Source organism: Lissotriton vulgaris, chromosome 9, assembly GCF_964263255.1.
Source record: "Lissotriton vulgaris chromosome 9, aLisVul1.2, whole genome shotgun sequence".
Lineage (NCBI taxonomy): Eukaryota > Metazoa > Chordata > Amphibia > Caudata > Salamandridae > Lissotriton > Lissotriton vulgaris.
Window position 1 is genome coordinate 1,217,048,486 of NC_141697.1, and position 10,895 is coordinate 1,217,059,380.

Genomic DNA, 10,895 nt, shown 5'->3' on the forward strand with positions numbered 1-10,895 from the left:
CCGAATCGGTATTCTGAAATCGGAAAACGAGATGTAGGAAAAAAATACCGATTGAAAACCGATTCGGTCGGCATCGGTAATGAGATTCGGTACGTTCCGATTCAGCTCGGTCCGAATCGGAAATTACCGAATCGGCCAACAACGAATCGGAAAACACCGAATTGGCTACCACCGAATCGGATATTTCTGAATCGGCGAATACCGATTCGGTAAAAGCCGATTCGGTAAAAACCGAATCGGCAATCATAGACCCATGGCGAAAAAGCCCATAGGAATGCATTGCATGAACCGATTCGGCTTTTACCGATTCGGATAATACCGATTCGGATTTTACCGATTCGGATTTTACCGAATCGGTAAAAGCCGATTCGGCAATAGGCGATTCAGCCAATGAGGTGGCTCCCCCTCCCCCACCCAAACAGGGAGTGGCAACCCTGGCAGGTGCAGCCAATTAAGAAGTTTCTAGAAGTTTCTGGAAAGCCTGCCTGAGCCCAACACACAGTTAGCAGCAGTGGGAGAAGGAGGTTGCAGACTGAGCAGGAGCAGGAGAATATGGCAGATCAGGCAGGAAGCCAGAAGTCCTCCCAAAAGAGGAAGCCCAAATTCACCACCACAGAACTTCAGGTGCTGGTTGAGGAGGTGGTGAGGGTGCACCGCCAGCTCTTTGGCAAGCTGTCCCTCAACGTGCCAGACAGCACCAAGAGGAGATTGTGGGCCGACATCGCCCAGAAGGTCAATGCTGCTGGAGTCACCCCCAGGTCCATTGAGGAACTTAAGAAAAGGTTTTATGACCTCCGCAGCCTCACGAAGAGGAAGCTGGCCGACCTCCAAAGGCAGGCTGGACACACCGGAGGAGGCAAGAACCCGGCGCCACCCCTCACCGAGCTGGAGGAAATTGTCTCCAGCACCATCGAGAGGGCGAGCATCGTAGGGATCGGGACCCTGGACAGCACTGCGATGGCCACAGCTACAGGTAAGAAGCATGCGCATCATGACACACCCTACCAGACACCTCCCCATTAGACACAATGCATAGGCAAACACCAGCACTGTACTGTCACCAACATACAAGAGACAAGCATCATGGTACATGTAGTCAGCAGAAGTTAGCCAAATATGTCAGTGCAGAATCACAAGACAGGAAACAGTGTGACACGGTGTAAGGAGATGCAAGGACATGTGGAATGCCATAATTGTACTGACTGTAATACATCGGCACTCAGTTTACAAATGCTTCTTTGTACCTAGGGGCACCATCAGGCAGCACCACTGTGGCAGCAGAGGGAGCTTCGACTTCAAATACTGCAGTGGCAGGGCCGAGCACCAGCCAGCCTGGCCAGGAGGAGGAGGATGAGGATGAGGAAGGAGACACCCCAGGGCTTGGAATGGAGGGAGTCCTGGTGATTGATTTCCAGGCAGTGCACTCCCCAGTACTGCCCAGCTCACCCCCCTTGCAATTTTCACCATACAACTCCCCTACAAGGCAGACCATTCCGCCGACAACAGCTCCTGCCACAACCGTGGCCTTGCCACCCGTCCAACCTGTCGTGGGAGCAGGGGCTCCGGGACCGGCCAGCACCACACCACCACCAGTGGCACCCCAGCCCACTCAGCAGGCCGGAGGCAGCAGTGCCAGACGCCGTGCCACCACCACCACCACTGCTGCACCAGCACGGGAGGGCAGTGTGTTCCTGGGCCTGGAGGGCCAGATGGTAAAAATCCAGCGCCAACAGGCCAAATCCACCATGGCCTGCCAACGCCAGCTCCTGCAGCACAACCTGCAGATGGGGGAGTTGGTGAAGGGGTTCCAGGCTGTTGTGGACAGCAACAAGGAGGTGGCAGCAGGGTTGGGCAGGCTGACCACTGCCATCACCCACTCCTCTGCCAGGCAGGAGGAGCATGAGGTTGCGCGCAGGAGGGATGCCCGGGTGCTCAACCGGGCCATGGCCCGCCTTGCAGCGGCGACCGCACAGCTGTGCCATCGCAGCTCAAATCAGGAATCGGCACTCAGTCAGCATACAGCTGAGCTGACTAGGGGGATGGCCAGGATCACCACGGCCATGGAGGCCATGTTAATATCAAACGCCGCCTCCAATCCTGCCCTGGACCTGGGTGATGCTGGAGACAGCAGCAGCCGCAGCAGCCCGGCCAGCGCTGCTTCAGAGCCAAGGAGGAGCACCAGGCGATCCGCTGATGCTGCTGGCCATTCGGAGGGGGCCGAGGGACACCCCAGTGGGTCTGGAAAGCGGGCCAAAAAATAGGCTGGCAAGGGGGGATGAGCACACCAGAACCCTGGACTTTATTTTCGTTAACATTCTCCATTATTTGATGCACATCAGTGCTGTAACTGTGGTGCATCATTATTAAAACTTTTTTTTTCCAAGCAACATTTAGCTGTCTTTGCATCTGTACTCAGTCAGAAATAGTTCTCAGTGATCTCCTCACGTCTGTATCTGCCATCACATGGCGTACACACCCCAGCTGGCTGTGTCAGTGGCACAGCTTCGTCGTCGTCATAGTCCTCGTAGTCAGACAACTCCACCTCAGTGCCCTTCTTGACCGCAAGGTTGTGTAACATTGCACATACAGCTATGATCTTGCAGCAGGTGATGGGGGTATACTGCCTTGCACCTCCACTCTTGTGCAGGCATCTGAATCTACTTTTCCAGATGCCAAAGGTCCGTTCAACAACATTCCTGGTGCGTATGTGGGCCCGGTTATACCTCCTTTGGCTGGGTGTGGAGGGGTTGAGGTAGGGGGTGAGTATGAATGAGCGGAGGGCATATGCACTGTCGCCTGGAAGAGAAAGGGGTCACATTAGACACATGCATACATGTATTACACCTACCTACTATGTGTTATGGGGGTCTGATGATGTGGCTCACCTAGGAGGTATCCTTCTCCAAAATCGCCAGCCATCAGCCGTGCATATATGCCGCTCTGTTGGAATATATATGAGTCATGGGTACTTCCTGGAAATTTTGCTACCAGGTCTGTGATGGTGCACTTGGCATTGCAGATCACCTGCACGTTGATGGTGTGTGTAGATTTCCGATTGCGGTATATGTATTCGGTGTCCGCTGGTGGGCAAATCGGAATATGCGTGCCATCTATGCAACCGATGACTTGGGGAAAGTGTGCCATCTGGTAGAAGTCCGCTTTGGTTTGTAGCAGTTCTGCGTGGGTTGCAGGGAATGAGATGTATAGGTCCATCCTGTCTATCATGGCGTCAAGGAATATGTGGAAGAACCTTGACAGGCTGCTCTGGCTCACCCCTCCTGCTGCTGCTACTCCACTTTGATAGCTGCCAGACGCTACCAGGTGTAGGCTGCATAGCACCTGGACGTGCGCAGGGATGGCGTGTGCCCTTGGGGTGTGGTGGTCCAAGTATGGCTTAAGGTCCCTGATGAGCTCAAGTATGGTGTCAGAGTCCAGCCTGTATCTCTGTAGGATCTCAGCCTCAGTGAGCATGAACAGGGTTATCCTCTGTCTGTAGACCTGTTCATTTCTTAGCCATTCCCTCTGTCCTTCCTGCTGTAGCCGTAGCCGCCTCGCAATGACATAGAAAGCTGCCATCCTGCAAGTTGCAATGCATTTTGGGACTGTTTATATGGGTTGGAGTTGGTTACCACCTGATTGCAATCCATGGTAAATACCGAGTGAATTCTACCGATTTTGAGCCGATTTCGGTGTTTCTGTGCCTCCCTACATCTCCCCAACTGTCGGAATCGGGGAATTTCCCGATCGGAGATTCATACGAATCGGCATGTTTTCCGATTCGGATCATGTCCGAATCGGTATTTTTTCCGATTCGGTACATGGACCGAATCGGTGATTTTCCGATTCGGTGTCACTAACGAATCGGTAGTAGGACCGAATCGGTGATTTTCCGATTCGGTGTCACTAACGAATCGGTAGTAGGACCGAATCGGTGATTTTCCGAATCGGTGTCACTAACGAATCGGTAGTAGGACCGAATCGGTGATTTTCCGATTCGGTGTCACTAACGAATCGGTACATGGACCGATTCGGTCTTTGTAACCGAATCGGTGTTTTTCCGATTCGTTACATATCCGATTTTCGGTATGTACGTATCGGATTCTTTCACATTCGGTACACATTCCGAATCGGTTTTCTATCCGATTCGTTCTGTTTTTGGGTCCCTACATCTCGATGGCTGTTTACCGATCGGTAAGGGCCAAAAATCGGTATTTTCGGCCGATACCGATCGGTAAAGCCCTACCTACATCGGGCCCTATGTTCTTAACAACATGTTATCTATTTTATATTTCCTCTACAGATATTCTGAATACATCATACAGCTATTCTGCCTACAACAAAGAAAACGACTTATTTAGAAGTTAGTATATTTTTAAATATTTCCCATTTCCAAATGGTTCAATATAAAAATTATAATAATTTTCATTTATTTCTTCTATCTACTCTACAGATCAGACCTGTACTAACTTGATGTACTCCACCAATTACTACAACTGTAATATTTAAAGAAGTAAGTATATGTAATTTTTACATCAAAAGTACAAGCAAGCAAAAATGACAACTGCTTTTTAGTAGGAAATACGTTTGTTATGTGTAAACATTAACGTGGCTTTTCTATATTTTCATACCAACAGCAAATAAAGACATACATACAAGAAAATCCTTCAGAAGACATTTCTGCTTTTGTGACTACTACTTTGATTAACTGTAAGTATAAATACATCATTAATGATGTTAGCACCACAAAAGGAAAAAAATGTGTTTTGATTTTGTTTCTTTCTACTCTTTCCTAGAACAAGTAAATCAAAATGACTGAAGGTGCAGAATTTGTCATGTCTCAGAAAAATAAATTACTATTATGCTACATGGGTTATGTGTATAATCAGGAAAGACAAAGTGGTAGAAAAGGTTTTGGGAAATGTACCAAATATTACTCCAACAAATGTTATGGGAGGGCTACTACAGAGGAAAGTAATGTGCTATTTACTAGGGAACACAATCATCCCCCAAATGTCACAGAAATTGAAATTAGAGATGCTTTAGAAAGTATTAAAAGTGCTAGCACACAAAGTGATAAACCAACAACACAAATCCTTAAAGAAGAACTGGTAAAAGTCCCAGCCCATGCTTCAGGTCAACTACCCTCTATTGACTCCCTGAAACGCACAATTGCACGCACTAAACAACTCACTAGCACAACCCAACCCAACCCAACAACTTTTGAGGAAATAATTATTTCACCAGAAAGGGCCATCACACACAATAAAGATAAATTTATCCTTTTTGATAATGAAAGCAGTACAAACAGAATAATTATGTTTGCAACTGCAAGTAATTTACGAAAAATCCAACAGTGTCCCCAATGGATGATGGATGGAACATTTAAACCATGCCCAAAACCTTTTTATCAACTGTATTCCATCCACGGTTTATACCATAATTCAAACATACCTTTCATTTACTGTTTGCTACCCAACAAACAGCAAAACACTTACACAGAAATATTAAATGTTCTCAAAACGGAAATCAATAATTATTTTCCTGAAAAAATAATTATTGATTTCGAATTAGCTATGATTAATAGCATTTTGAGAACATTTCCCCACACAGCAATCCAGGGTTGCTATTATCATTTTAATCAGAGCATATGGAGGCATCTCCAAAAATCTACTTTAAGTATACTATATTCTACAGATAGCACCTTTGCCTATCAAGTTAAAAAGTTAATAGCCCTGGCCTACGTCTCTGTTACAGATGTAGCGGAACATTACAATTTATTAATTGACAGCACATATTACAAGAGGAATGAGGATAAACTAACCCCATTACTGGACTATTTTGAAGACACTTGGGTGGGAAGGTTGCACAGATCTGGACATCGACGCCAGCCCAAATTCCAAATCCCTTGGTGGAATGTCTATCTTAGTACTTTAAACCAAGAGGCTAAAACAAACAACAGTGTAGAAGGGTGGCATAATGCTTTCCAAGCAACTACAAACAGAGGCAAACCCACATTCCATAACCTTCTAGAAGCTTTGAAAAAAGAACAAAGCTATCAGGAACTAAGAATGGAACAATCAGTGTCACAAATAGGTCCAAAACTCACTAAACAAACTAAACAAATGTTCCGACTACTTCAAAGTCAAGTCACATTATACCCTACAACTAGAGGATTAGAATACCTGTCAATAATAGCTAAAAGTCTACTATAAAAATGTCAACTAAATATACTAATGTCTTCTTACAATAATAGTAAAATTTAAATGTCATAAACATATATAATCAATTATAAATAATACATATTTGTTTGACAAACGTATTAAAATTATGAAAAATAATTCGTAACAAATATGCAATGTTTATAAATTCATCACACATACACATAACATTAAAAATCGACATTTCCCACCCAATGATAAATGTAAATTAAATACTTACAATTTTTGGAGATGAGAAAGACGCAATCAAGCAAAAAGCAATCCATACAATCCAATCCAATATCTTACAATTCCAATATGGGAAACCCTCAAAAACCCGAAAATAAAGTATAAAACTTAAAAAAACGCTCCAGGAAATCCCAAAAACAGTAGTGTGGACACTTTAGTATTTAAAGTGATATACACACAACTTTTAAAAAACGGTCACGCATATCAATGTATCAATCCGATTCGAAACCCTCCAAAAAACCCGAAAAAGGTAGAAAATGTGTTAAAACCGCTCCTGGCAAACACGAAACATAGGAGATAAATGTCAAAATATAAGCATAATAAGTCAAACATTTGTTTCTCCGTAAAAAAACACGCTTCCTTCCATGTAGTTTTCATGCGAGGAACCGGAACCTGTAAAATAACATACATAACGAAACCCACCCACAAATACCCCCTTCACATTTGTAAATATACTAACAATTAACATTAACCATGTAAGAAGACATTTCGGAACACTTAAAATAACACTTGAAGTAAAAAAATCACGACACATCTATAACGAAGACTTTTCACCAAAACGCTACTTAAACAATTAATACATACACCAAAATACACTACAAAGTTCGATGATACCCTCAAACATGACCACTTACTTATAATTTGTAGGTAAAAATAACCGTACCTCTCTCCACGCGAAGCAACTCCCAACCGCGAGCTTCTCCAGTCCAGAATGGAGCGCAATAACCTTACGCGGTAAAAAAGTAGTCCCCTTAACCCATTTGTGTAAAAGTATAATAGACAATACAATGTAATAGTTTTAAAATATAATACATACACATGTATAATTTAACAAATTAATACACTATACTCATTACAATTTTCCTTATTTAAGAAAAATAAATATATTTAATATAAATTAATATATAATAATTATTATATATTAATAATATTAAATAAATATGTAAGACTTTGAATAAAAGATGTAAATATTTGGTTATTTTGTACATTTATATGAATAAGTTTGAGTTTATTTTTCAGTAAACATTATAAATGTTTATGGTAATAATTAATATTAATAAATAATATAACTTATTTATTGTTATTAATATAACAATTTGAACCATTTACTATATAAACAATGGCCAGAAAAAAAGTATTTATTTTATCTGTGAATGTATGTTTTTTAGAAAATAAGAAATGAATGTTTATGTTTATTAATTAATAATAATAATAATAAATAAAATAGTTATTATTTTTATTAATTATTACAAAATGTTTTAGAATAATTTCTAACTATAACAAAAGTATATAATAGCTTAACTAATATTTTTGCAATACCAGATATTATAATTAAACATATTGTTTCCCTATACAATTATAAAGTTTACAACCGAATAGATTTATATGTTTTATTGTAAAACAACATTTTCTGAGAAATATACCAACAAATATTTTATTTTGTATTTCAATTTATTCTAACAAATGTAATAATAGTCATGTTACTTGTTAAAATAAAAAATGTTTTATATATATTTAATGATATTAATATTTAATATTAACATTATTAAATATTAATGTAAAAATATGTATTATAAATCATTTTTTATGTATTTCAATATAAATACTTGTAACTGTAAGTGAATGATGGGAATATGTTAAATTTACTGAAATAATGTTGTAAACACTTTTATTTTTATTATTGACAACATGTATATAAATGTAAATGTGTTATTCTATGAATACTAAAAGTCAAAATAATGTGATGTTATTTTTGTTTGTTATTGTATTATAGTACACAATAAAAAAAATTTAAAATGTTTAATAAAGTTTTTTGGAAACATCCATGTAGCATTATTTATTTATATTAAAAGACAGTAATGAACAAATGTATGCAAATGTGCTGCACACTGACCAATTTAATATGTCCTATTGCTGCTCCAGTCAAGCTAATATCATAAAATGTGGTGGACACTGACCAATGTTTATTTAGTAATCCAACTCCAGTGTAGGTAATATCAGTGTTGGTGCTGGACACTAACCAATTAATAATTAGAATTCCAACTCCACTCTAGCTACTGTCTGGAAAGATGCTGATACATATATTTTTTAGATAAAAGTAAAACTTAATAATGTAAAGTTATATTTCTTTTATTTTCCTGTAATAGCTTTAATGTATAAGTGTTTTATTTTACACTATACACCAGCACTCCAAAATACCCAAAACTGTCCCTGAACACTAAAAATACCCCTTCGCCCCAAAGCCCAAAACTGACCCAGAACCCTACAAATACCCCTTTATCCACAAACTTAAAACTAACCCTGACCCCTACAAATACCCCTTTACTCAGAAACTGAAAACTGACCCTCAACCCCAAAAATACCCCTTTACCCAAGAACTTAAAATTGACCCAGAGCCCCAAAAATAGCCCTTTACCCACAAACAGAAAACTGACCCTGATCCCAAAAAAATACACCTTTACCCAAGAACAGAAAACTGACCCTGACCCTTTAAAAAACTCCTTTACCCACAAACTGAAAACTGATCCTGAACCCTACAAATACCCCTTTACCCACAAACTGAAAACTGACCTCAACCCAAAAAATACCCCTTTACCCAAGAACTGAAAACTGACCCAGAACCCCAAAAATACCCCTTTACCCACAAACTGAAAACTGACCCTGATCCCAAAAAATACACCTTTACCCAAGAACAGAAAACTGACCCTGAACCTTTAAAAAACTCCTTTACCCACAAACTGAAAACTGACCCTGAACCCTACAAATACCCCTTTACCCACAAACTGAAAACTGACCCTCAACCCTAAAAATACCCCTTTACCCAAGAACTGAAAACTGACCCTGAACCCCAAAAATACCCCTTTACCCACAAAATGAAAACTGACCCTGATCCCAAAAAACACACCTTTACCCAAGAACTGAAAACTGACCCTGAACCTTTAAAAAACTCCTTTACCCACAAACTGAAAACTGACCCTGAACCCTACAAATACCCCTTTACCCACAAACTGAAAACTGACCTTCAACCCAAAAAATACACCTTTACCCAAGAACTGAAAACTGACCCAGAACCTTTAAAAAACTCCTTTACCCACAAACTGAAAACTGACCCTGAACCCTACAAATACCCCTTTACCCACAAACTGAAAACTGACCCTCAACAAAAAAAAAACCTTTACCCAACACCTAAAAACTGACCCTGAACCCTATAAATACCCCTTTACCCACAAACTGAAAACTGACCCTAAACCCTATAAATACCCCTTTACCCACAAACTAAAAACTGACCCTGACCCCAAAAAAGAAACCTTTACCCACAACCTTAAAAAAGTCCCAAATCCCACTAAATACACCTTTACTCACGAACAGAAAAATGACCCCGAACCCTAAAAAATTACCCTATACCAAAAATTATTTAACTGACCCTGAACACTATAAATAATAATGTACACAACATTAAACATTAACACCTTAGATGCGTGTAAACATCCCTCCCCAGTGCTGCGCTGTCCATTGGAACCAGTGCTGAATGGACGTCCAATGGTCGTGCGCAGCACTGGGGAGGTAGCGCTGCTGACGACCATTGGCCGTCAGCAGCACTTAAGGGGTTAATATTTAATTAACAAATAAATAATAATTAACAAAAACAAAAAGAAAATATATTATCACATTAGCTATAATAATAAATTTGATGAATTAATATTGTTTAATTCCAATTAATTAATTAACATAAACATAAATGTATACATTAAATTTAAATGCATCCAATTAATGTAATTAAGTCATTATTATTAATTAATTACCAATTAATGAATTAAAATAATATGCAAAATATTAATAAGATAATTAACTCATTATAATTAATTTTTAACCAATTTTTACATTTCAATAATATGCTAATTAATAATAAAATAAATCACTAAGTATTATTAATTAATAACCAATTTATCAATTAAAATAATATACACATCAATAATAAAAAAATCACTAATTATTATTAATTAATTACCAATTAATCAATTAAATAATATGCTAAATACTTAATAAAACAATTAACTAATTAATTTTAATTAATTACCAATTAAAATCTAATTAAAACAATTAACAAACATATATTAATTAATTAATTATTATTAAATTACTTCCCACCCTATTCCCCTATAAACCCACAACCCGCTCCTAAACATTAACTACTATTTATTTATATTATTAATTTTTTTTTTTTAAACATTTTTTTCTACATATTCTCGATATTTTTTACTTTCACTATTTTTCGATATTTTGTCTGGTCGATATTTTTGAGTCGATATATTTGTATTCGATATTTTTTGGTCATTTTTTCAGTCGATATTTTGTCCAACGATATTCCTATAGTCGATATTTAGTTAATGTCGATATTTTTCCGTCGATATTTTGTCCATTCGATAATATGTAGTCGATATTATGTCC

General features: G+C 39.1%; 1 protein-coding gene across 1 annotated transcript; it reads left to right on the forward strand.

Annotated features, from left to right (window-relative positions):
- Positions 1-354: 354 nt before the first annotated feature.
- LOC147693070 (uncharacterized) lies at positions 355-2,290 on the forward strand. Its single transcript, XM_086936876.1, has 2 exons — positions 355-973; positions 1,249-2,290. Exons 1-2 carry the CDS (start codon positions 553-555, stop codon positions 2,259-2,261), a joined length of 1,434 nt encoding a protein of 477 aa, XP_086793002.1. The 5' UTR covers positions 355-552; the 3' UTR covers positions 2,262-2,290.
- Positions 2,291-10,895: the final 8,605 nt, after the last annotated feature.